At 40.1% G+C, this 27997-nt stretch overlaps 2 protein-coding genes across 5 annotated transcripts in view; both read left to right on the top strand.

The window, feature by feature from the left end:
• Nucleotides 1-27997, top strand: part of LOC122752962 (zinc finger protein 286A-like) — a 105499-nt gene that overhangs the window by 7568 nt on the left and 69934 nt on the right. Inside the window, exons 2-5 of one of the 2 annotated variants that reach the window (XR_006356227.1) lie at nucleotides 31-144; nucleotides 7349-7473; nucleotides 18537-18605; nucleotides 19180-19279. Coding sequence is in view for 1 of the 2 variants with exons in the window: in XM_043999991.1 (XP_043855926.1) it covers nucleotides 31-140; nucleotides 18537-18605 (179 nt within the window). In the remaining variant the exon portion in view is untranslated. Of the gene's footprint in view, nucleotides 1-30; nucleotides 145-7348; nucleotides 7474-18536; nucleotides 18606-19179; nucleotides 19280-27997 lie in introns of those variants that run through there. The other variant, XM_043999991.1, reaches the window with a different exon arrangement.
• On the top strand, nucleotides 102-27200 carry LOC122752971 (zinc finger protein 184-like). Of its 3 annotated transcripts, none has more exons than XM_044000005.1 (3): nucleotides 102-140; nucleotides 18537-18605; nucleotides 24668-27200. In XM_044000005.1, the coding sequence occupies exon 3, from the start codon at nucleotides 24748-24750 to the stop codon at nucleotides 26311-26313; it is 1566 nt and encodes a 521-aa protein (XP_043855940.1). In that variant the 5' UTR covers nucleotides 102-140; nucleotides 18537-18605; nucleotides 24668-24747; the 3' UTR covers nucleotides 26314-27200. The 3 variants fall into 3 exon arrangements, with proteins under 3 accessions (XP_043855940.1, XP_043855941.1, XP_043855939.1); XM_044000006.1 differs by having other exon boundaries at nucleotides 108-144; XM_044000004.1 differs by lacking the exon at nucleotides 102-140 and adding an exon at nucleotides 7402-7473.

Here is a 27997-nt window from a genome sequence, read left to right as displayed (position 1 = left end):
TCGTTGTCTTATTTCCTTCCCCATGACCAGAAATACTAGCTTCCTGATGTGGTGTGATTGCCCAATCAGAGAGAGAAATCAATTTGTGAATGTCGAGTCTGCAGAGACATGGAGAAGAATCACAAGAGATACCTGTTCATGTGAGTAAGTAATAATTTTAGCATATTTGGAAAAACATTTGTCCAAGGTAAGAAGACACTTCTGTTTTAGTCCAACCTCTGTTACTAAATTTCTGTGTGACCATAGGCAAATCACTTAACCTGTCTGGATTGTTTTCTCACTTGTAGAAGTGGTGGTTGTATTGTATGTAGGATTTTATTTTTTAAATGGGATTCTTCTCAAATTAGAGGGAAGGCATTGGAAGGAACAGCCTTATTCCTACTGTATAGCTTCACTTGAATAGTCCACTGGCATATAAAACTTACTTGGTTCCTAGACCCACCTGTCCTCCATACTTTTCTAATTCTCCTCAGTATGCCACTATCTTCTGTTAGTCACCTAGGCTTATAAACATTGAGTTAACCTAAGTGATTTCTCCACCCATTTCTCCAAGCAGTTGTTAAGTCTTGTGAATTCTATTCCCACAGCATTTCTCACATCCCTCCCTTTCTTTCCATTTATGTGCACACCATCCTAATTCAGACCCTCAGCATCTCTTATCTGGCTATTGTAATATTCTCCTTATTGATGCCCTTGTATCTATTCCTCCCTTCTCCAGTCCATTCTTGACATTGTTGCCAAAATAATCTTCCTCAGAGATAACTATGTCACTTTCCTGTTCAAAAATTTTCAGTGGATAACCATTGTCTGTAGAATAAAATATAGAGTTCTCTGCTGGACATTTAAAAACATGTGTGATCTGGTTCTAACCTGTCTTTCCTGTTTTATTTCACATTTTTTCCATAGTATAGTCCTTTATTCATTCTATTATTCAGCCAAAATGGGTTTTATAGTTTATTTCCTGCCTCTCTTTGATCAAGTCATTCCTCATACCTAGAATCCCTTATTTCCTTAATCCTATCTCTCTGAATCCTTATCTTTCTTTAAAGGATTGAATTTAAAGTGATACCTTCTTCATGTATTTTCCCCTGATTCCCCACTCCCACCCCAATTTGTTAGTGTTCACTCCCTCCTTAAATTACCTTATTTACTTTTATGTTTTATCCCCCTAGTAGAATGTAAAATTCTTTAGAGCAGGAACAGTTTTGTTTTTGTCTGGTATCCTCAATGCCAACATGATAACTTGCATGTAGCAGCCATTTAAAGAACATTTGTTGAATTAAATTTTTTTTTTTCAAGCTAAGAGATTTGGATTGAAGCCAAGGAGATGATTCTAATGCATGATATTTCTGAAGAAATTTACTCTCCAGAGTCAATAACAGAAAGACTTAGACAGGATGTATCCTCTCTTCCTATTTGTGGAGAAGCCTATAAATGTGAAGACAGGTTATCTAGGCATATAACAAGCCCTGCAACTCAAAAGAGTTTTAAATACTGGGTCGGTTATCCATAAGAAAACCCCTATTGAGGAGAGAGGTCATAAAAGTAACAAATCTGGGAAAAACTTTGGTCTGAGTTCAAACCTTGAAACATAAGAGAAAATTCCTATAGAAGAGAGACACTGGGCATCTGGAAAAAAATTCAGACATAATTTTGACTTAAATCAAAGACTTTCCTCGTGAAAGAAATCTTTTAAAAGTAATAAATGTAGGAAAGCTTTTAGTTACCACTCAGACTTGATAGCACATCAAAGAACCCGTGCAAGAGAGAAATGCTATGAATGTATTGAATGTGGGAAAGCTTTCAGTCAGAGTATACACCTTAGTGTACATCAGAGAACTCATACTGGAGAAAAGCCTTATGAATGCAGTGAGTGTGGGAAAGCCTTTAGCAGAAGCACACATCTTAGTCTACATCAGAGAGTAAACCATATGAATGCAATGAATGTGGGAAAACTTTTAGCCAGAGTATAAACCTTAGCCAATATCAGAGAACTCATCCTCAAGAGAAACCGTATACTTGTAATGAATGTGGAAAATCATTTAGTGACTTCTCAACTATTATTCAACACCACAGAATACATATTAGAGAGTCCCTATGAATGCAGTGAATGTGAAAAAGCTTTCAGTTGGCTATCTTCTTATTGAACATCCGAGAATTCATACTGGAGAGAATCCTTAGGAATGTAGTGAATGTGGGAAAGCCTTTAGTGGAAATTCATCCCTTATTGAACATTAAAGAAGTCATACTGGAGAGAGGCCCCATGAATGTAGTGAATGTGAAGTTCATCACTCACTATACATCAGAGAACTCCTATTGGAGAGAAGCTCTATAAATGTAATGTGGCAAGGCAGTCAGAGTTCAACTCTTATCAGACATCAGTAACTTCATGCCAAAGAATAGTCTTAATGTGAAGAATGTGGTGAAGCATTCAGTTAGACTTACTACTTTGTTAAATACCCAAGAGTCAAGACATTTCCACTTTTCAAGGATCTAGGATTCCATCATTGTGGGTGTATTTTTTGCCTATATTCAATCATAATTCATCTCTCTACCATAGAAGACAGTTTAAATGAGTCCCTGTTCCTTGCTCCTTAAATCTTTCATATTTAAGAACATAGATCAAAACAACTTTGGTTTGAACCTGATATGATCTAATTTCTTGCCTTTCTTTGACTGTCAGACTCCTTTTAATGCATTCTCTCTACTGCTTGGCATTAGAGAAGATGACCCTGAGAACTCAATGTAAATTTCTCAGATTTCAGAAGATTCTAATTTCTTTGCAATGCAAAGGAAACTTATAGGAACCGTGCCAATCCTGAAGGTTTGGGTTCTGAACCATCTGATGACATCTCCAGCCCCAGTCTCACATTGGTCTCTAAAGTGGAAGGCATTGGCACTCCAGTAACCCCTATAGCAGTACAGTAAAGTTAGTCTTAAAGAACTATAAAAGCGTTTGGTCTATACTAAGACAGGATTAATACAAGTTTAGCTTCTGGTTTAGTGGGAAAATAATTTTGTGTAATGGAGTCTCAGGTAAGTGGGAGGTTAGATCTTTGCTAGAGGAGATGGGGCAGGTAGATAAGTGGGAGTTTTGAAGAGAAAACAGGAAGCTTCAGGCTGATCTCCTTCTTGTCCTTACTTTGATGATGATATTATGTCTACATCAATCCTCTCTGACCTTTCTTCTTTCCCTGTAAAAATCCTTTCCTTTAAAGGGGAGCTCAAGACCAAATTCCTCTTTGATAGCTTCCTTGACTATTCCAAGCCCCGCTGATCAAGCTACTTTTTGCCAAACTCTTTTATACTGATAACTGAAATTTAATAGGGATGAATTCAAAGCCTTACACTAAGATCATTTATTTATTTTTTTTTTTGTGAGGCAACTGGGGTTAAGTGACTGGCCCAGGGTCACACAGCTAGTAAGTGTCAAGTGTCTGAGGCCAGATTTGAACTCAGGTCCTCCTGAATCCAGGGCTGGAGCTCTTTCCACTGTTCCACCTAACTGTCCCCTTACACTTAGATTAAAAAAAAAAACAAAAACAAACAAAGAAAAAACTTCACAAGTGCAGAATGGCAATGTAGCAGTTTGGCTGAAAAGGATCTGGGGTTTTGGTGGTAGATAATTCAATTCAATAAACATTTGTCAAGCACCTACTATGTGCCAGGTACTATGCTTAGCACTGATTAATGCATATGAATATGGTTTGGAAGACAAAAAAGTGAATGTAATCCTAGGATATATCAAGGGAAATTTAGGAACTGGGAGGTGAGATTCCTACCGTCCTCTGGTATGCCCACATCTGGAGTATTACGTTCAGTTCAGGGTGCCACATTTTGGAAAGGGAATAGAGGAATGATTGATGGGCTGTGGGACTGCAGATATGCGGACTGATTGAAAAAAATGGGATATTTAGCCTGAAGAAGATGGGTTGGGGTGAAAGAAGTAGGATCTGACTGCTGTCATGGGAAAGAGGGATTAGATTTCATCTGCTTGGCACCAGAAAGTTACAGATTTAGTTTTGATATGAGGGGAAACTTCCCAGCAATTAGAGCAATCCAGAAATAGTAAAATGGGCTGCCTCAGGATGAGATGAAGAGCACAGTATGGAGATCTTCAAGGGAAAGTTTTGCAATATGTTATAAAGTAAGAGTGGGTTCAGGCGTGGGTTGGAGGTTCTTTCTAAGATAGTGTTTTAGATAGTATCTTATATCATCTGATTGTTTAATGTATAAACATTACAGGGAGAGACCAAGTCAATACTTCTCTTGTATGACTCACAGCTTCTCACAATGCAAATGCTCAGTATTTGTTGATTTATTAATTCCACTTCTTTTCCTGCTTCAGGGTGGCCACCTATACAAGTTACTTTCTTCAACTGCCTGTAAGGAGATATTTTAAATGTTTATAGGGTCTTAGAGGGTCTTGACCTTTGAATCAATTGCCCATTTTGCACCTTAATGATTGCCACTGATTGCCATGACCCTAACTTCCCTATATATTCCCTACTGAGTCTTTCTACACAGCACTCAAATTCTAGTCCTTTATCTCTCTTCAAATTCCCATTTTTAGAGCTGATGGTCAAAGCAAGGGTAAACAGAGGTCAAGTATCCAAGGTCATATACCTATTGCTGAGAAAGTCTGGGGAGAAAAGACAAAATGCAAATAATAACAAGACTCACCAAAAAACCCATCCAAACAAATGAACAAAAAATGCAAAACTTGGGGACAGCTAGGTGGCAGAGTGGATTAAGCACTGGCCCTGGATTCAGGAGGATCTGAGTTGAAATCTGGCCTCAGACACCTGACACTTACTAGCTGTGTGACCCTGGGCAAATCACTTAACCCTCATTGCCCCATGACAAAAAAAAAAAAATACAAAACTTCATATGCCCTAGGACAGAATTGAACATTGGCATAGAATTTATAGTGTTATACCAAGGGTCATCTTGACAATACATAGATACCTAGCCTTGGAGTTAGAAAGGCCTGAATTTAGTCTTTTCTCTGACACATACTATCTGTGTGACAGTGGGCACAGTACTTAACTTCTCATTGCCCCAAAACAACTTTCTAAGACTTTAAAGAGAAGTGTCTGATCTATATCAGTTGAGGGTGTTTCCATTCCATAGTATTATCCTCATTCACTATAAATACTGTCCCTTAGAAAGACAAATGGTCAATATTTTGCTCATTTTGATTTAGATAAAGAATCAGATAGAGATATGGCAGTGGATCAGTCAGATTATTGTTTCTCTTGAATTCCTTATCCCTCATACTCTTCACTGAGAACTCACTGCATTGAAGGCCATTCAACTGGAGCTGCCTCTTCTCCCTTTTTTCTCACCTTCCAACCATCTGACATACCCTCTCCCCCACTATTTTTGCCTTCACCATAATGAAGACCAGTCTAATGATGAGGTGGCCTCTTTCCATTGCCAAAGTTCACCTCCTCTATGTGTGCCCTTCATCTCACCCCCTAGGGTATTCTCTAATGGATTGTCTCTCTTCTTCCCATACTTCCCCAATCTTCAATTTCTCCATATCTATTGATTCCTTCCTTGCTGCCTACAAACACAACTAAGACTCCCTGTCCTTAGTTTAATTATTCCTGCTGACTATCTTATATTTCACCTTTCCTTCTCAACTAAACTTACTGGGAAAAACTGTCTAGACTAATTTACATTTCTTCTCCTTTTATCCTTCTATTAATACCTCTGCAGTCTGGTTTCTGACATCATCATTCAACTAAAACTGCTCTCTCAGAAGTTGCCAATTATCTTTATTGCCAGATCTAATGTCTTGTTCTTGACCCATATGTTTCTTGACTTCTGTGACATTTGACACTGTCAAACTTAGAGAAAAGGATCTATACTTTTTTTTGGTGTGGGGAGGGCAGGGCAATGAGGGTTAAGTGACTTGTCCAGGGTCACACACCTAGTAAGTGTCAAGTGTCTAAGGCCAGATTTGAACTCAGGTCCTTCTGAATCCAGGGCTGGTGCTTTATCCACTGTGCCACCTAGCTACCCCCTAAAAAGATCTATACTTTTGAAAGGAGTTTCTTAGAAGACACACAGATAGATGCATTACTATTATTATAAAGGGCAGGGACCACTAGCTGGATTTTTTCATTGTCCTTTCTTGATTCTCTTTCTACATTGTCCTGAACTGAACTAATTATCTTTCCCCCTTAAACTTTCCTCACTTCCAGACTTCCCTATAGCACTACCAGCATCTCATTCTCCCAGGCGTGTCATCCTCAATTCCTCACTCTTTTTTTTTTAAATAAAAGTATTTTATTATTTTCCAGTTACATGTAGAGATAGTTTTTCAGCATCTGTTTATATAAGATTTCCAATTTCAAATTTTTCTCCCTCCCTCCCCTCCCACCCCCCTTCCCCTAGACAGCAGGCAGTCTGATATAGTAGGCTTCCGCCAGTCCCGGATGATCATGGATCAGCGCCTTGAAGAGCCACAGGCCACAGTGTGGCTGTGCAGTCCAATACAGGAGCCACAGCTCCTGCTGCAACGAGGACATCGGAAAACTGTGCTCTCTGTTGCCCGTCGGTTCCTGCGTCTCATTCGTTTTTCTTTCTCCAGAGCTTGGAGGCCCATTTCAGCTGCGCGCAAGCTGCTCCTGAATACTGAACTCCATTGGGCGCAGTCCTTGACCATCTCCTCCCAGCTGCCAGTGTCTATTCCCAGAGCCCTCAAATCTCGCTTGCATACATCTCTGTAGTGAAGCTGTGGGAGTCCAGCATATCTTTGGCCTGAGGCTAACTCACCATAGAGTAGGTCTTTAGGAATGCACCCATCTTGCATGCGGTGCACATGACCAAGCCAGCACAGCCATCTTCGTTTCAGTAGCATGTAGATGCTGGTTGATCTCCCTGCCACAAGTTTCTTCCTACTCCAATCCACCCTCCATTCAGCTATCAGAGTGTTTTTACTACAGTCTGATCATGGCACACATCTTCCTTCCTACCCCTCCCTGAACAAACCTCGGTGGCTCCCTTAGTGATATACTTCAGCCTGTTTATCGCTAGAGGTTTTTACCATCTCTACATTCTTCCAGGGGTTGCCTCTGAGCTGGAAGTCTCTTTTAGAATTGAGGTTAAGTATGTTATCCTCCCACCTTCACCTCATCTCCTACTCCAAGCACAAACCCTGAGAGCTTGTGACCTCTTCAGGGTCTCTGCTACTTTCCAGTGTCTTTCTCATAAACTATGCTGACTTTTGCATAAGTCCCCATCATATTGTGACAGAATCACCTTAGGAAACTGCCTTTACATTAAATGCCCTGTGTACAATTCTACGCTAACCTTCCAACTTTTCACTTGTTTCTAGAAATGGCAAACAAATGGAGAAAAAGAGAAAAAATCCAGCCCAATAGAGGATATGTAACTTTTACTTTCCAAAGATTTTCATCCTGCCTCAAACCTCCCATGGATTTCCTCTTCTCACCTGCTCAGGTGAGAACCTTTTGTCATATTGCACTGAAACAATTAAGACTATTCACAGAGATCTCCCTCCTCACCATGCATCACTCAGATGCCTTCTGCCATTATTTCTTCCACCTATCTCACATGAAAAAATGGCCTTTTACCTCGCCAAAGCAAACACCTTTACATGCATATGTGGTTCCATTCCTTCTACCTTCTCCAGATTGTCCCCTCTATAATCCCCAATCTTTTGTTTTTCAATTAATTAATTGATTATTTTTCATTACATGTAAAGATAGTTCTCAACTTTTGTTTATACAAGCTTTCCAATTTCAGATTTTTCTCCCTCCCTCCCCTCCCTCCCCCCTCCCCTAGACAGCAGGTAATCTGATATAGGTTATATATGTATACATAATAACATTAATCCTATTTCTGCATTAGTCATGTTATAAGAGAAAAATCAGAGCAATGATGAAAAACCTCAAAATAGAAAAAACAACAGCACCAAAAACATAAGAAATAGTATGGTTCATTCATCATCTATACTCCACAGTTCTTTTTTTTTTTTTCTTGGATTTGGAGATCCTCTTCTATCATGAGTTTTCTGGAACTCTTCTGTACCATTGCATTGGTGAGAAGAATATAGTCCATCACAGTAGATCAACACTCAATGTTCTTCTGGTTCTGTTCATCTCACTCATCATCAGCCCACACAAGACCCTCCAGGTTTCTCTGAACTCCTCCTGCTCATCATTTCTTACAGCACAATAATATTCCATTGTATTCATATACCACAACTTGTCCAGCCATTCCCCAATTGATGGGCATCCCCTCAACTTCCAATTCCTTGCCACCACGTAAAGAGCAGCTATAAATATTTTTGTACATGTGGGACCCTTTGCCCTTTCCATGATTTCTTTGGGAAAAAGACCCAAAAGTGGTATTGCTGGGTCAAAGGGTATGCACAGCTTTATCGCCCTTTGGGCATAATTCCAAATTGCTCTCCAGAATGGTTGGATCAGTTCACAGCTCCACCAACAATGCATTAGTGTTCCAATTTTCCCACAGCTTCTCCAACATTTATTATTTTCCTTTTTTGTCATTTTAGCCAATCTGATAGGTGTCAGGTGGTACCTCAGAGGTGTTTTAATTTGCATCTCTCTAATCAATAGTGATAATCCCCAATCTTTAATCTTCAGTTTCTCTCTGTCTACTGCCTGCTTCCCTGCTGCCCAGAAACACACCCATGTCTCTACAATCTGCCAAAAGCCCTGACTTGATCCATCCATCCCAGCTAGCTTCCATCTTATATCTCTCCTCCCTTTCATGGCTAAACTCCTTGGGAAGGGTATTTACAATGGATGCCTCTATTCCTTTCACTCTTCTGAATTCTGTACAGCCTGACTTCTGATGTCATTATGCAACATAAAATGTTCTCTCCAAAGCTGTCCTTGTCCTTTTGGACTTTTCTACATAATTGATCGCCCTCTTGTCTTTGATAAGCTCTTCTCTTTAGGTTTTCATCACACTGCTCTTTCCTGGTTCTCCTACCTGTCTAGCCACTCTTCAGTCTCCTTTGCTGGATTTTCATCTTGGTCACTCCCCTAGTAATACCCCAGATTCTGTCTTTGGCCCTCTTCCCTTCTCCCTCTAGACTATTGTTTAGCATTCTAAAGCCCTTCATAACCTAGCTCTAGCCTATACATTCTTGCTTGACGATCTCATCAGCTCCCATGGATTCAATTATTATTTCTATAGAGATGATTCTTATCAATCTATCTAGCCCTAACCTTTTTCCTTACTTGGCACAAGAGGCAGCTAAGTGACACAATGGGGAAAGTACTGGGTCTGGAATAAAAAAGATCTGAGTTCAAATCTAGCCCCAGATACTTAGCTCTGTGATCTTGGAAAAGTCACTTTGGAGTACCTGGCACATAGCAGCCAGTCTATAGATGTTTGTTCTCCCCCTCTCCCCCCACCCCCCCACCCCCGCCCTGGTCCCGTACCTCCACATTACACATACTGAACTCAACATGTCAAAAATAGAACTCATTATCTTTCCCCTAAAGTCTCCCTCCTTCTGAACTTCCCTGTTTCTGTCAAAGGCAGAAAGGTTCTTTCAGGTATATAACCTTGGCATTATTCTTGACTCTTCACTCTCCCTCACCCCATGTATTCAGTCAGTTGCCAAAGACAGCTATTTCTTCTTCCACATTATTGTTCAGTCATTTTCAGTCATGTCCAACTCATTGTGACCCCATTTGGTGTTTTCTTGGCAAAGATACTGGAGTAGTTTGCCATTTCCTTCTCCAGATCATTTTACAGATAAGGAAACTGAGGCAAACAGGGTTAAGTGATTTGCCCAGGGTCACACAGCCAGTAGAGGCCTTAGGTCAGATTTGAACTCAAGTCTTCCTAACTCCAGGCCCTGATGTACTATCCACCACATCACCTTAGCTGCCCTCTCTTCCTCCACAAACACCTATAAAATCTGCTCTCTTCTTACTACTCCAAAGGTACCACTTTATTTCAGTCCATCTGTACCTCTCATTTGGATTCTTGTAATGGTCTCCTAATTGATCTCTCCAGTCCAATCCAAACATTTACCAAAGTGATCTCCTTAATCATAGATGTGACCATACCATTCTTCTATCCAATAAACTGGTGGTTTCCTATAGGATAAAATATACAAACTCTGCTACCTGATCCCAGACTTTCTTTCCAGCTACACTGAACATTATCCCTTCCCTGCATGCTACAGTCTAGCTAAACAGGCCTTGTTGTTCTTCATGTATGACACTCCATCCATGGTCATCCCCCTTGCTTCTCCTCAGGTCAAGGTAAAGGTCAGGTCAAGCACTACTATGCTTTTCCTTATTCCTCAACCTGCTAGTTTCCTCACTACCTAAGCTAGCTTGTATTATGTGTGGTGTGTGTGTATACATACACACTTATATACTTAGATATTTACATGTTGTCTCTCTCTCTCTCTTTTTTTTTTTTGGTGAGACATTTGGGGTTAAGTGACTTGCCTAGGGTCACACAGCTAGTAAGTGTTAAGTGTCTGAGGCGGGATTTGAACTCAGGTCCTTCTGACTCCAGGGCTGGTGCTCTATCCACGGTGCCACCTAGCTGCCCCTGTTGTCTCTCTTAAGAAGTAAGCTCGGGGCAGCTAGATGGCGCAGTGGATAAGGCACCGGCCCTGGATTCAGGAGTACCTGAGTTCAAATCCGGCCTCCGACACTTAACACTTATTAGCTGTGTGACCCTGGGCAAGTCACTTAACCCCAACTGCCTCACCAAAAACAAACAAAAAAAAAAAGAAGTAAGCTCCTTGAGAGCAGGGGCTCTTTGATTTTTGTCTTTGTGTCCCCAGTGACTGCCATTGCTCCTGGAATATAATAAGCACTTAATAAGTATTTAGTAATTTATGTAGAGGAACAATCAATGAATCAATCCTCTATTTTTCACTCCCTCCACAACCAACACTCTCTATCTAATTAGTTACCAAGCTTTCTCGTAGCCATTTCTTTTCATCATTCATACCAGCTTCCTAGTTCAGGTTCTTATCACCTCTTTCCTGATGACCTCTTTATTAGGCTTTCTGCACCTATCCTTTCCTCCTCCCCTCCAAAATGTTGCCCAATTGATATTCCTAAAGCACAGATAGTATCATGTCTCTGCTCAAGAAGCCTCATGCTGTTCCTAGGCCTTTAGGTTAAAACACAAACCTCTTGGGGGCAGCTAGGTGGCGCAGTAGATAAAACACCAGCCCTGGATTTAGGAGGACCTGATTTCAAATTCGGCCTCAGACACTTGACACTTACTAGCTGTGTGACCCTGGGCAAGTCACTTAACCTTCATTGCCCTGCCCCCCCCCCCAAAAAAAAGTAATTGGGAAATGTTTAACAAAATAAATAAATAATTTAAAAATACAAACCTCTGCTTGGTGTTTTTTTTTTTTTTTTTTTTTTTTGGTGGGGCAATGGGGGTTAAGTGACTTGCCCAGGGTCACACAGCTAGTAAGTGTCAAGTGTCTGAGGCTGGATTTGAACTCAGGTCCTCCTGAATCCAGGGCTGGTGCTTTATCCACTGTGCCACCTAGCTGCCCCCTCTGCTTAGCATTTTAAAACCCTTTGCCATCTGGCTCCAATTTGTCTTTTCAGACCAATTACATCTTCCCCTCCCTTCATACGCTGTTTGTTCCAGCCAAATTGGCTTGCTCATTGTTCCATGTCCTGTCTTTGCATAGGCTGCTCCCCATGCCTGAAATACTCTCTCTTCTCATTGCTGCCTATTAGAACTCCTGTCTCCCTACAGTGCTCAGCTTGAAGTGCTACCTATTTTTTTTTTTTTTTGTATTTTTTTCTGGGGCAATGGGGTGCTACCTACTTTTATTTTTTTTTATTTTAATTTTAATTTTTTTTTTTTTAGTGAGGCAATTGGGGTTAAGTGACTTGCCGAGGGTCACACAGCTACTAAGTGTTTAAGTGTCTGAGGCCAGATTTGAACTCAGGTGCTCCTGACTCCAGGGCTGGTGCTCTATCCACTGTGCCACCTAGCTGCCCCGCTACCTACTTTTAAAAAGACTTTCCTGATTCCTCCAATTGTCAGTAATAGACAGGAATGATTTTCTTTTGCACATATCTTGTATTTATCTGTCTGTGAATATGTTGTATTCTCTCTGTTCCCAGGAAGAAGGTAAGCCACTTGAAGGCAGCAACTGTCTTACTTTTAGATTTGTGTCCTTAGTACCTATCTAGGCAAAGAGTAGTCAAGACTTGCTTACTGATTGATCTAATTGACTATAAGAATATTTTCAATTGAGTTCTGGTAGGAGAATGCAGCTTGCTGAACCTAAGTAAGAAATGAATAAAGAGGAAGGAGGCAGAGGAAATAAGCCATATTATTGAAATGTTTGGCATTGAAAAGGAAAGGAATTGGACAGTTGCTAGAAGGTGCCAGGTAAGGATTTTTCCCCCTTATTAAAGAAACATATTCATATTGGAAGGAATAAGGGAAGCCATTTGTGGAAAGGGAGATATTAATTATCCCAGAAAGCAAGGGATAATCAAGTCATCAGGATCTTTCAATCAAGTCATTCAGGAGTCAGGAAAGGAGAGAAGACAATACAGATAGATGGGTTAACTTTAAGAAAGAAGCAGGGCACTTATTCTTCTGAGACTGAGGGAAGTATGTTGGAATGGTGATATGTTTAAGTGACAGTAAAGATTTATGAGGAAAGCCTTGGGAATGTTCAAGAGAGTTTTCCAACCAAAGTGAATACTTCTCCAGTTAATAGTTGACTATGTTTTTACAGTGTTTTCTACCTAGGAATATGTACCTCTTGGGTCATTTCTCTCCAGGATCCATGAATCTCTCCTTTGCTCCAAATGGGATATCATATCAAATTTGGATATTGAAGCCCTGTTCTGAAGGAAAGTAATAGGGCATGGCTTAATCACAGAATCATAAAATCCCATAATAGCCACAAGTCTGAAAACAAGGGTACTTCTGAGCTCTCTTCCTGGCTGAATTAATGTTTCTATATGAAGACAGCGGGGCTGTGCCTAGAGAAGCTAAGTGGCAGTGTATCTTGTATAAATGTGCTGTGTTAGAACTAAGTAAACCTTTTGTCAGCTGTTCAGTGACTTAAAATTGCCTCCTTTCATCTCCAAATTGAACCTGAATTCTGTTGAATACCAGTGTTACCTCCCCATCTCTCAACATTTGACATAGTTGATAATTTTTTAAAAAATGAAATGGCTTTATTGATATTGATATTGAGTTAGGGCACTACAAATATGGAGGGTGGGGTGATCACATGGCTCAACACCAAACAGTTGTATCTGGTAGCAAGAGCCTTTCTGTCTTCTCTAAATTAAAAAAAATCTATTTCCATTTTATGCTTGTTTTAGATTGGCTTATTTATTGGCTTTCTAATTTATAAAAATCCATATTGAGTTAATTAATCTTTTTTTCTTTTTTACTAATATATGCTTTTAGGGGTGTAATTTTTCCCTCCCTAGACTACTTTAGTTCCATCCCAGGATTTTTTTATGTTGTTTCATCATTATCATTCTCTTTCACATAATTATTGTTTCTGTGATTTGTTGACTCACTCATTATCTAGCATTTTATTAAGTCTCCATTTGGATCTCTGTCTTTTGTTTGTGCTTCCTGAATTGATTACTATTTTTATTGCATCTTATTCTATAAAGAATGTTTACTATTTCTCCCTTGTTTTTATTAGCACTTTTTTCTTTCTTCCTTTTACCTATGTAACGATTGGAATGACGCCACCTGCTGGAGACTTACTGTAGAAGAGTTCCACCCATGAAGCAAAGGTCTTTGAGGGCAAGACCAGGAGTCTTTTCTTTGGTGTCAGGAAGTGACGCAGGCTAGTGGGAGGAGGAAGGAAGAGACTGGCGCTCGGTCTCGCTCTCTTTCCTTTGGACTCTGGTGGAGAGCGGAGCTAGAAATGTGCTCTCCCTTTAATAGATAGGAATCTAGGCCTTTCTCTCTCTTTACCAAATTCTTATTCTCCTTAATAAATGCCTAAAAGCCTAACTCTTGCTAAAGCTTATAATTTATTGGTGACCATTCATTAGATATTTTAGACAGACTAGCTAGAATTTTAGCCCTTAACACCTAGTTATTCAACTATCTCCCTTCTTTGTCCTCTAAGTTAAGTAGTCAGGTAAAATCCCCTTTTCAGCCTGCTTTTGTTTCATTTGTTGTTTTTTTTGCACTGTTTTCTTTCCCTCATTCTTTGTTTTCCCTTTCTCTTGTCTAGATTTTTATTCTTTGATTTCCCTATTGCTCATTTGCTGATTGTTTCTCCTTTGATTGTGGTCTTGGGGGCTGGGCCTCATAGCCATCATAGCCTCTTTCCATGTCAGAAAATGTACATTTCACCAGCCTCATGCTCTGTCCCTTCACTGACTTCTGGGGAGATAGAAGTGACCTCATCTGGATACTGAGCTCTGTCCCTCCAGCCTAATGGAGAACCACACTGACACACATACATATGTCCTATCCCAGTTCCTCTGTTTCTCAGCTCTCTCACTCACCTCTGTTATAGTACACATTTGCCTGGGTCTCTCTGGTCTTAAAATTCTTCACAAAGAAGTGGCAACTACACCAGAGACTGAGGTCTCTGATCAAGACTCTGTTACCTCTCCATGCCCAATTAGTTTATTGATGGTTTCATCTGGTATGAGAGGCATAAATAGCTAGTTTTTAGCAGGCACTAATCTAGTAATAGGGAATCCTTGGGGAATGGGGGGCCTGGCAGGTCTTCACACAGCGAGCTGAACTCCAGTCTGTAAGGCTGGTATGGGAGAGGTGGAATGGGGAAGAGAAAACCTTCCTCAATACTGATTCCTGGGAAGTAGCCATGTGGTCTGGCTAAGTGGTCTGGGACCTCAAGAGCATAGTTCTGGACAATCAAAGATTCTCCCCTTTGAGGTCAGGATCAATGGAGAAATTTCACCAATTCCTCCTGCTCCATATAGTTGCTTGTGTGGCACATCAGCACCCATCGGAGAAAACATGCTAAACAGCCCACTTTGAGCCCTTACAAAAACAGTGGAGATTTGCAAGTAGGCCCATTGCTGATATAAACACTGGTATGGTTGAACAGGTTGTGCTGGACATAGGACCATATGATTCTTCTTTTTTTTTTTTTTTTTAGTGAGGCAATTGGGGTTAAGTGATTTGCCCAGGGTCACACAGCTAGTAAGTGTTAAGTGTCTGAGGCCGGAATTGAACTCAGGTACTCCTGACTCCAGGGCCGGTGCTTTATCCACTGCGCCACCTAGCTGCCCCCATATGATTCTTCTTAAGGTCAAGGCAGCTCTTCCTCCTCAACTGAGTGCCTTGTGCCAGCTGAAGCACCTGTCTGACCCAAATAGCCGTCAACCAGATGACAAAATGGCATTTTCCCATCTCGGGTCAAGTGGTTCGCCCTTGCTGCTCATCAGCTGCATCAGCATGCACTGACTGCCTAGATTACACATCAAAACTCCCAGAAGCTACATTCGTGACAAATAAACACTACCCTAGGAAAGGAAAGAGCCCTCTGCTGCACTGGTTTCTGGGATCCAGGCTCCAGAAAAGCTTATGTGATAAGAAAACTGTTTTTGAACTTATCTCCAGCTGACTTTCTCTGATCCTTCCTTGTTCCTTCTCCACAATCACACTGGACTTAGGGTCTTTGCCCTCTGCACAACCCTCTTCCCCTCTCCTCCTCGAGGGCTCCATACACCCTAGAGAAATAGCCCAGGTTCCCCCCCCCCCCCGCCTCTTTATTTGGCAGGCTGCCCTTCCTCTGACCTGGGGCAGACAACTAATTCGCAGAAAGGGTTTGGAGGATTAAGGGGATGACTGGTATTTTGGGAAGATGCTTTGCTTTCTTATAGCATGGGGGAGGTAAAACTGCCCACTATATAACATGTTGAATGTTAATTTACATGTAAGAAAAGGAATCCTCTAACCATCTAGTTTGTAATTCCAAGTCCCAAAATGAGGGTGTGGGAGAATCCTTATTTACCCCCGTGGAAAAGGTGGGTGGCCTCTCCAAAGACACTTCTAAGGGGTCAAAGATTTCATATAATACTCTGATGTGACTCTCAATGCCATGTTAGAACTGAGGAAATCTCTTGCTCAGTAACTCACAGTAACTCAATTCTGGTGAGTGAGCGAAGGAAAACAACTTAGCTCCTTGGACAGGTTGCATACAAGATGCTTATCACCTCTCAGCCACTTGACCACAGACCTCCTGATGTTGGATACAGAATTGTTCGTTGTGTCAGAAGAGCTATCTTGTGTGCATCACTGTTCTTGGTGCTGCTTTTGCTCATTATCACCACTTTACATCTGGAGAAGAACATGTGCTTGTGCTGGTGGTGCTGCTATTATCTGTTCTGTGTCCTTGATATTCCTGGTACAGCTCTGACTCATCATCACCATTTGTATTATGAGATCCACTGTGAACTGCCAAGATGGGGCATCACCCACCACCTGAACTAAGCAGTTGAGATCTAAGACTTAATATCTCTGAAGGGGGCACAAAGGGTAGGGTTCTGTCCTCCCCATTTTATTTCTTTTTCTATTTCTTTATGGGGCAGCCTCAGACACTTAAGCTATGTAACCTAGGGCGGGTCATTTAAAACTGTTTGCCTCATCTGTAAAATGAGTTGGAGAAGGGCAGCTAGGTGGTGCAGTGGATAGAGCACTGGCCCTGGATTCAGGAGGACCTGAGTTCAAATCCAGCTTCAGACACTTACCACTTACTAGCTGTGTGACTCTGGACAAGTCACTTAACCCCAATTGCCTCACCAAAACACACACACATACACACACAATGAGTTGGAGAAAGAAATGACAAATGGCTCCAGTATCTTTGCCAAGAAAACCCAAAAGGAAAAGGGGTCACAAATTGGATACCACTGAAAAATAACTTTTATGTCTTTAACCATTTCTTTATGTTGACTCTAACAGTGGAGGGTGGTTTGTAAAATGTAGATGTAGATGTACACACACATGGATGTATACACACACATATATATGTTTGTTTATCTGCTTGTTTGTTTATTTGGGAGGGAGGTGATTGGGGTTAAGTAACTTGCCCACGGTCAAGTGTCTGAGGCCAGATTTGAACTCAGGTCCTCCTGACTCTAGGGCCAGTGCCTATCCATGTTGCCATTTAAGTTGCCCCCGAATACTACTACTAATAAAAATAATAATATACTTTATCTTTTTTCTCCCCTTAGTAATGCTTCTGCTAGTAAGATTGTTCAGGAAAAGTCCTGAAGGCATTTAATTGGTGAAAGTTCCTCTAGAACAGAGGTTCAAACATGAAGCTGGCCCAAAACAGATTAAAATGTAATTGAGAAAGGGCAGCTAGGTGGCACAGTGCATAAAGTACCAGCCCTGGATTCAGGAGGCCCTGAGTTCAAATCCGGCCTCAGACACTTGACACTAGCTGTGTGGCCCTGGGCAAGTCACTTAACCCTCATTGCCCCACCAAAAAAAAAATGTGATTGAGAAATATTTAACAAAATAAGAAACCACATCACATTACATTTTAAAGCTAAGTTAATACACAGCCTTCAGTGATCCTTATGTATGGATTATTGGCCCCTGTTTCTATTTGAGTTTGACACCATTGCTCTAGAAGAACACCATGGGGTTGGTATGTTGTAGCAACATGATTCCCTTATTTTCCTACAACAGAGATGTTTTCCCTAAAAGGGGGGGAAAAACTGTCACAGGGATTTGATTGATCTCTGCCTCCCTTGATCAAGATTCTTGGTCTCCTAAGGGCATAAAAAGTCTACCCATGTGTAGTCAGGGATCCCTCACACATGGTGAATATCTGATGACCATAAGAGTGAACACACCCTGCCCTGATGAACAGCTTCATTTCCATATAGAGACATAAGGAATTAGGTCTTTAGAAGCTAAGTGACTCTGTACCCTTGTTTCATATCTTTGCCATGTTAGAACTGAGGAAATCTCTTGTTCAGTAACTCACAGGTACCTCATTTCATCCCCAAATTGAACTTGAGTAACGGGATGCTGGTGTTTAGCCCATCCTAACAAATACAAATAATTTAGTTTCCAGTCTTCTTGACTCCAGGCTCAGAACTCTATCCACTGTGCTACCTAGCTTGATGGAAGGAAACACTACTTAACAATTACAGCCATTCCAAAGTAGATGGATTTCTGCAGGAGGTATTGGTTTCTCCTTCATTGGGAGTTTTCAGGCAGAGTCTGGATGACTGATTGTCTGATATATTGGGGGGGGGTGTTTTTTTGGTTTGTTTTTGGTGAGGCAATTGGGGTTAAGTGACTTGCCCAGGGTCATACAGCTAGTAAGTGTCAAGGCTGGATTTGAGCTCAGGGCCTCCTGACTCCAGGGCCAGTGCTCTATCCACTGCACCATCTAGCTGCCCCTTGTCTGATATATTGTGGTAGTGATTCTTTTTTTAGGTGTGGGTTGGACAGGCGACTGCTGAACTCCCTCTCATTATGAAATTTTATGATTCTGTGATTGAGCTATGACCTATTTCTTTCCCTCTGAACAGGGCTTCAAGTTTCCAAACCTGATGTAATATCCCATTTGGAGAAAGATGTCCCAACAGGCACATTTCCAGGTGAGTCAGTGAGAAGTAGGTGGAAATCAGCTTAAAAAAATGCAACCTAACTATCAACTGGAGAAATGCTCACTTTGGTTGGAAAACTCTCTTGAGGGCTTGCTTGCTTCATAAATCTTTACTGTCACTTAAATATATCACCATTCCAACCTACTTCCCTCAGTCTCAGAAGAATAAGGTGCCCTGCTTCTTCCTTAAAGTTAACCCATCTATCTGTATTCTGTGTTCTCTCCTTTCCTGACTCCTCAGTGACTTTGATGACTTGATTATTCCTTGCTTTCTGGTATAATTAATATCTCTCCACAAATGGCTTCCCTTATTCCTTCCAATATGAATTCCTTCCAATAAGAGGGAAAAATCCTTACCTAGCACCTTCTAGCAACTGTCCAATTCCTTTTCTTTTTAATGCCAAACATTTCAGTAATATGGCTTATTTCCATTGCCTGTACTTCCTCATTATTCATTTGTTACTTATGCCAGGCAAGCTGTAATTCTACCACCAGAACTTAATTGAAATATTCTTATAGTCAATTAAATCAAACCAGTAAGCATTTATTGCCTGTTTTGTGCCAAGTTCTCTTTTAGGTACCAGGAACACAAATCTGAAAGTAAGACAGGTGCTACCCTCAAGGAGCTTACCTTCTTCTGGGAAACAAATGGAATATAACACATTCACAAATAAGTAAATAAAAGATGGACAAAAGAAAGTCATTCCTGGTATTACTAACAACTGGGGGAACTTCTTTTTTTTTTTTTTTTTTGTGAGGCAATTGGGGTTAAGTGACTTGCCCAGGGTCACACAGCGTGTCTGAGGCAGGATTTGAACTCAGGTCCTCCTGAATGCAGAGCCAGTGCTCTATCCACTGTACCACCTAGCTGCGCCATGGGGGAACTTCTTTAAAGAAGGTAGCACATGAAACTGAGCACTGTAGGGGCTCTAATAGGCATTCCAGGAACAGCCTATGCAAAGGCAGAACATGGAATGTCACCTGCAGGTAACAATAAGCAAGTCAATATTGCTGGACCAGACAATGTATGAAGGGAGGGGAACATATAATTGGTCTGAAAAGCTACATCGTGAAGGGTTTTTAAATGCCAATTGAATCAGGCTTGGTTTTGAACTCAGGCCTGGTTTCCTACAGTAACTCTCCAGCTGGTGGAGTCACTCCAATCGTTATAGTTGTATGTGTGAAGAACAAGGCTACTTTTTTTGTTTTTTTGGATGTTTTATTTGCAGGGCAATGAGGGTTAAGTAACTTGCTAGTAAGTGTCAAGTGTCTGAGACCATATTTGAACTCAGGTCCTCCTGAATGCAGGGCCAGTGCTTTATCCACTGCACCACCTAGCTGCCCCTAAGGTTAGTTTTAATAGACTGTAGTATATAGGGAGGAAAGTGATGTGTAATGAAGTTGGAGAGAAAGGATGGGGCTACGTTGCAAGGATTATGTATTTTATCCTAAAGGCAATAAGGAAGCCAACAAAGTTTGGTGATTAGAGGGAATAACATAGTCAAATCTGCTATTATGGAAAATTATTTTGGTAGCTGTTTGGAGATCAGAGATTGGATTGGATTATTGGATTCGAGAGAGGTAATGAGACCCTGAACTAAAATGGTAGCTTTTTGAATAGTAAGAAGGGGGAAGATATAGCAGGTGTTTTGGAGGAAGAACAGTAATATTTGGCAACTGATTGGATATATGGGGTGAGAGAGAGTGAAAAGTAAAGAATTTTGCCCAGGTGACAACTGAAAGAATGGTGGCGCCTTTAACAGAAATAGGGAAATAAAATAGGGGGATGAGTTTTATGGAACAGAAATGAATTCAGTTTTGGAAGTGTTGAGTTGAGATGTATATAGGACATCCAATTAGCTTTGTCCAATAGCAGTGGTGTGGGAGTGGAGCTCAAGCATGACACTGGAGCTAGATATAGATTTGAGAGTCAGTCTTCATCGAGATGCTCATTAAACCTGTGGGAGATGATGAGGGCAACAAGAAAGCTCACATAGAGAAAAGAGCCCAGGACAAAGCCTTAAAATACACTCAGGGAAGTAATATGGATGATAATCCAGCAAAAGACACTGAAGAGAGATCAGACAGGTAGGGGCACAGCCCTGTTTCTTCATTTGCCATGACACACCAGTGCCAAGGGAGAAACTCCTGATTCCTTGTGCACTGTCTTTTTACTTAGGCCACCAAGAAGCTACATCAATGGTTCAAGCCTTATTCCTCTGGACTAATTAAGTCAGAGGAAAATTTGAATAGCTTCTAAGGAAAAATTAGCCTAGCCTGCTAAGGGTAGGGCCCTAGGAAAAGCTAGCCCAACCTTTATGGTAGAGAATTAAGAATGCTATTCCAGTCTATATTTCAGAGACCTCATAGATAGTCCCCTTTCTACAACCCTACAAAGGATTGAACAGTGAATGAGAGGAGGGAAACCAAAAGCAAGACTTGAAGACAGTTTTTAAAAAAAGATTTCCCTTAGAATTTGACTATGAAAGAGAAGATATATGAAATGATACTTGAGGGTTTGTTCGGGTCTAGTGAAGGTTTTTAAGGTTGGGGAAGACTTGGATATGTTTGTAGTCAGTGGAAAAGGAGTTAGTAGTTAGAGAAAGCTTGAAAATTAGAGAAAATAGATCACTGAGAGGACAATCTGGTAGAGAAGACTAAAGGGGAGGGGTTCAAAGAAACATGTAGAGGTATTGAACACTGCCTTAGGTGGGAAAGGTGAGAAAGGAGAAAAGAGTAGAAGGATGATGTTAAATAAAAATAACTGCCTCAGTACCTACCAGGGGAAGAAATGTGTTTTATCATACACTTCTTTTCATCTTCTTGTTTTTGGCCTTGCTAGTCTACCCTCTCCTCTCCACCCCCCTCCCAATCTTGTAAGTTCCAGTTCAAGCCTTTGTAAGGGTTTCTCAACTACCCCAGATAATATTGATATCTACCTTCCCTGAAATTTCCATTGCTATTTACAAGTAGTCTGTTCCACACAATCTCACACTTGATTGGTTTGTATTATCTATAACTATTTTTAAAAAATTTTTCTTAGATTTTTGGCTTTTGGAAGAAAGATATAATATTTCATGTCCCCAGTGCTAGACACTTAGTAATTGCTCAGTAATTACCTGACTTTTTTTTTAAATGAATATAGATGGAGGAGAAATAATTATCTTTCCTTTTTGTTAGGGTCACCTGTTGCATAACATTTTTTCTTTTGTATTACCTGCATAGCCGTTCATCATTTTGTTCACTTAACAAGTATTATGTATAATTATAGTATAGTATAATTATACATTTCATGTATAGAGTAAAAAAAAAGGACTTCAAAAATTATCAATGCATTGGAAACCTTTGATCTGGTAAGAAGAAGTGCTGGAGTTCAGACAATTGCATTGTGTGACATTGGTCAATTCACAACCTCTGGGAGTCCAGATTTCTTTTATTTTTAAAATAAACATTGCAATAGTTGGCCTGCTTGCCTCCTAGTAGTAAGTAAGATTATAGTAAAGAAAGTGCTTTTTTGTAAACCTAGAAATATAGAATAGAAACATAGAAATGTACATTGTTCTTACTAATTTGGAGGCATTAAAAGCAACACTAATTTTGATAACTGAAGAAAGAGATTAAGTGTTCAGAGAGAAGCAAAGAAGAGAAGTGAAATAAAGGAGATGTGAAGATTCAGAATGGGAGAATGGAATCCCTGAAGTGGTAAAGCATTACCTTTTGAGATTGGTGAGACAGGAAGGATATTGAGGACTTTTCTACACAGTAGGTTAAAGTTCTACAAAAAAGTTGAAATTCTTAAAGCCTGGGTAATTTAGGGGAACTGATAATTGAAGGCCATATTCCTGAAATCTACCAAGTTAAAGTTTTAGTGGATATAAGAAGACCAGTTAGAACCAAGTATTTGAGGCCTACTTTGGATCCAGATAGGGAAAACCTTGCTTTTCTAGTAATTAAAAGATCTGAGAGAAATAGTTCTGCCTTTGGAAATAGAAGGCAAACTGTAAACTGTGAAATTGTGATGTATATATGAATCCATGCCAAGCTAAATTGAGTAAAAATCATCTATATAGCTATAATTTAACTAAGGTAATTATGTGAAGATTCTCTTGCACTATAATAAAAGAGTTTACACACTTTGACCGCAAATTGTGTTGTCTTGAATGCATAAACTCTAGAATTATCAAGGAATTGGGGGGGAAAGGGGAAGAACCATGATCCCTGACCACAACTTTCTTTTCTATGTGTTAGTAGTAGGAAATTGCCTATATTGTAAAAGGGTTAGCTCAGGATCCTTATGTTTTGTGTTTCATTTCATGACAGCACTGGGTTAGCATATTACTTTTCTAGAAATTTAGAGACTAAGTGGGAAAGCAAGATACTAGTATACATGCAAGGCAATTTAGTGCCAAAGTAAATGATACAGACCATAGTGGGGTGGGGGGGGAGGTCTGAGAATACAGCTCAGAATAGGGAGCAGATGTTAGGAAAAGGTGTTTTTGTAGAATTTGAACTTGAGAAGGAAAGGATGGATAAGATTTGTTTAAACATATTTTTTTGTTTGTTTTTGCGGGGCAATGAGGATTAAGTGACTTGCCCAGGGTCACACAGCTAATAAGTGTCAAGTGTCTGAGGCTGGATTTGAACTCAAGTCCTCCTGAATCTAGGGCCAGTGCTTTATCCTATTTAAATATGTTGAAGGCAAAGTGAACAATTTGAACACAGGATTGAAATCAAGAATAAGCATGGTATAATCTAGGGACAGTGAAGAGAGTGGTTAACCTAAACTGGATGGTCTGTGGTAGTCAGAAAGAACTAGGAAATAAGTCTGAATAAGTATAATTTGGGAAGAATTGGCTTTTTATCTCAGAGGCAATGGAGAGGTACTGGAAAATCTCTTCTTAAATGTTATTTGAAGAAAATAGCATTTTAGAAACACTCATTTATAGAATGGCATGTAGAATGTATGAATTGCAGCAGGTTGGCTAGCTAGAAGTCTATGCTGGCCTAAGATACTAACAAAAGTAGATAAGACTATTTTCCTCACTCCCCAACATTTCTGCTTATCTCCATTCCTTCCGATTAGCTAAATCTTCTGGTTATCAGCCTTCTTTATATCTGAAATAGCTTATACCATTCTTAACTGGTTTTTTTTGTTTTGTTTTGTTTTTTTGGTGAGGCAATTGGGGTTAAATGACTTGCCCAGGGTCACACAGCTGGTGTTAAGGGTCTAAGGTCGAATTTGAAATCAGGTCCTCCTGAATCCAGGGCCAGTGCTTTATCTACTGTGCCACCTAGCTGACCCTTATCACCATTCTTCATGAACACTGGATTAGTCATCCATCAGTTCAGACTGGGATTTTAGGAGCTAAGAATTCCATTCTCAGTTGATCTAACTTGGTTTTATTGATAGTTTACAAACTGATCTACAGTAGTGGGCAAAAGTCATTTAGGGATGCATAGGCTCTGACTGACTGCCTCACTACTACCTGGCTTCAATGTAAGTTTTGGTTTTGGAGACTAAATCATGCACACAATAGTGTGCCAAACAACAACCCTTCCCAGAAATGCATTCTGATTATGAGTGAACTAGAGAGGTTAAGGAAAGTAATGTTTTATACAAAGGAAGGAAAAGAGAATTTGGGCCTTTTACAATTGCATTTACCTAGGATAAGACCATAGCCTCCTTTGAATTTGCCAGTCATGAATAGCCCAGTCAAGGACAAACAGAAAAGTTATTAGAATTCCTTTGGCTGCACTTATGGACTCATCAGTCATTTTAACTGTCTGTCTGCAGAACATGTTCTTACTCCACCTTCTAAGTAAAGGTTTCCAGTTCAAACAGACATCAAGTTCTCCTCATACCTTTCTCTTGACTGCTTACTGAACCTCAGCTTCCCCTTCCATACCCTCCCCAGATTACCATACAGTATTTGAGAATTGTCAAAGATATATCTTCAATGTAGTCAGAACTGTCAATTTTATTATCTGTCACTAGAATAATTCCCTCTCTTCCACACAGGAAAGTGGAATGTTTGTATTTTCAATTTCTTTCAGATTGGAAGACATGGACTGAGATGAAGCATTCAACTTCAAAGAAATAGATTTACAAAGAATCATCATTCCAGGGCATAGTAATGGAAAGAATTGAAATGGATGAATCTTGGAATTCTGAGTTGGAAGAAACTTTGGAATTTGAGGATAGTATAGAGAGCCTACAGGGAAACCCCAACAAACTATTGCATCAAGTGATAATGCATAGGAAAACTCTAACTTGGGAGAAAGACCCTGACTATAATGAATTGGGGGAAAGCCTCAATCTGAGCTCAAACCTGGTAACACAGCAAAGAATTTTTACAGGAGAGAAACCTGATAAATATACACATGAAAAGAACTTCAAACATAATTTGGATATAGTTAAACATCAAGGAATCAATACAGACAAGAAATCTTGTAAATGTAATGAATGTGGGAAAGCCTTCAGTTACTATTCAGACCTTATTCGACATCAGCGAACTCACACTGGAGAAAAGCCATATACATGTGATGAGTGTGGAAAGGCTTTCAGTGATCCCTCACCCTTTATTCGACATCGGAGAATTCATACTGGAGAAAAACCCTATGAATGTAATGAATGTGGAAAGGCTTTCAATGACAGATCAACCTTTATTCAACACCAGAGAATTCACAGTGGAGAAAAGCCTTATGAATGTAATGAATGTGGGAAAGCATTTAGCCAAAAGAAGCATCTTATTCAGCACCAGAGGATTCATACTGGAGAAAAACCCTATGAATGTGGTGAATGTGAGAAAGCATTCAGCCAGAGGACCCAACTTATTCAACATCAGAAAACTCATACGGGAGAGAAACCCTATAAGTGTAATGAATGTGGAAAATTCTTCAGCCGGAGCACACACCTTACCGAACATCAGAAAACACACACTGGAGAGAAACCCTATAAATGCAATGAATGTGGGAAAGCTTTCACTTATCGCTCAACCTTTATTCGGCATCATATAATTCATACTGGTGAGAAACCCTATGTATGTAATGAATGTGGAAAAGCCTTTAGTCAAAACTCAATACTTACTGAGCATTATAAAACTCATACTGGAGAGAAACCCTATAAATGTAATGAATGTGGGAAAGCTTTCAGTTCCTGCTCATACCTTAACCAACATCAGAAAACTCATACTGGAGAGAAGCCTTATAAGTGTAAAGAATGTGGAAAAGCCTTTAGTTACTGTTCATCCCTTACTCAACATCATAGAGTTCATACTGGAGAGAAACCCTATGAATGTAATGAGTGTGGGAAAGCCTTCAGTTGTTGGTCCAACTTTAACCAACATCAGAAAACTCATACTGGAGAAAAACCCTACAAATGTAATGAATGTGGAACAGCCTTCAGCCTGAGCACACGTCTTTCTCAGCATCAGAGAATTCATACTGGAGAAAAACCCTATGAATGCAATGAGTGTGGAAAGTCTTTCAGTCTAAGCGCTCGCCTTGTTGAACATCAGAAAACTCATACTGGAGAGAAGCCTTATAAATGTAGTGATTGTCAGAAAGCTTTCAGCCGGAGCAACCACCTTACTCAACATCAGAAAACTCATACTGGAGAAAAACCCTACAGATGTAATGAATGTGGGAAAGCTTTTACCTGTAGTTCATCTGTGATCAGACATCAAAGATTACATGTTTGAAAGTAATGTAAATGTAATGAATATGGATGAAAACTAAACTCATTGTTCAATATTTTAGTCAAGTGACCTAATAGAAAATTAAACTGATTAAGAGCAGACTCTCTTTGCATCTAAGTTACCTTGTACCATCCCTACTGCCATAGCCCCTGTAGAGAAATTCTTAAGTATTTGTTGATTCATTGTTTGATTAAAATAACTTTGTTTAGTAACCCAAGTTAGAAGGGTCACTTAAGAGCTTTAGAAAGATCAGTCTTCAGCCAAACAAGGATCAGGGTAGGGACTAAGGTAATCTTCTTCCTGAAGATGGGATGGCCAAAAAGAGATCCTGGTTTCAGGACAGTTGGTTCTACTAGTAGCAGCAGCATTGTCTTCTAGCAACTTTGTCTCCATTTGGCATCATCTGGCCAACTGTCCCAAAGAGGTGGCAGCCACTATCTTCAATTAACTAGAGGCTGGGGAAAAGAGGGTCCAAGAGACCTAAAATGTACATATGAGGCCTAAAGTGTAGTGTTGGTTTTTTGTTGTGATAATCATTGTTTTATGTGAATTCTAAAAGATCCTATTTTAGTTTCCTAATTGGTTTTCACTTTTTAGAGCCAAAGCCTAAAATGTTTTGAAGCCGTTGGATTAAGTTGGTGAATTTGAAAATCCTGTGCAATAAAGCTCCTACTTTACTCTCCTAGGAATGGAATAATCATAATTAGAACAGAGTAGCTCAGTGCAGTTTCTTTGGGCCAGGAATCCAGACAGCTCTTGTCTGCAGCACTGGAATTTGCTTTTTTCTTTCCTGAAACTAATTCTTTCTGCCTCCATGTATAGATTATGGGCATGTAGTCCATATAACATTAAGAAAGCCAGATATAGGGACAAATAAAAAACCAGAAAAGATGGTGGGACCTTAATTTTAAGAACAGTTTTGCTTTATTTGGCATTTAATTCTACAAAAATGTCTCATCCTGATAGCTGTAAATTATTCTACAGATTTCATGTTACACAGATCCAACACTGAGAAGGAGGAACAGACCTTGAAAGAGAGGGTCCTAGGATTAACTAGAATTGAACCAAGCAAAGTACCTTCTGCAGTCCACATGGCACAAGATGGATAAAGTTCCTAAAATTATATTTGAGGGAGAACCTAGATGTAGTCAGGAAATCTACAACTTGATGGGAATGAAGAAATATCTGTCCTGCTGCTGCCTTGATTCTCCCTATAGGAAGAGGCTGAGACTTTAGTCTTGAAAATAGGTATAGTCAGCATAGCATACTGTTCCAAGCTGTAATCTTAATTCTTTGCCATCACCACCTCCCAATTTATATAGCTTTCTCAGCTATCAGAAATTTTGAGCGAACCTAGGGCTCTTAAGTTTCTTGCAATGAAGAACTTTGACTTATAGGCTCCCCTCTTCATTTATATCATTTCCAAATCTTGACCTCTAACTAGTTGTCATTCCTCCTCACGGACTCTTTGGTGAATGAATGTGGGTCACTTCAAACAAGTTACTATGTCCTGGATTCTGCGTAGCAGGGCAACCAGGTTGACTAACCCAAACCATTCATCTGATTTTCAGATGGAGATGACACTTCAAGTCCTACCAGAAGCCAGGAGGGTGAACCTTATATGAAAAAATAGGTGTGCTTTTCTTTGGTCATCTTCTCCCTTCCCTTACTTTTTGTTTGTTTGTTT

Source organism: Dromiciops gliroides, chromosome 4, assembly GCF_019393635.1.
Source record: "Dromiciops gliroides isolate mDroGli1 chromosome 4, mDroGli1.pri, whole genome shotgun sequence".
NCBI lineage: Eukaryota > Metazoa > Chordata > Mammalia > Microbiotheria > Microbiotheriidae > Dromiciops > Dromiciops gliroides.
This window is presented reverse-complemented; position numbering and strand designations above follow the sequence as displayed.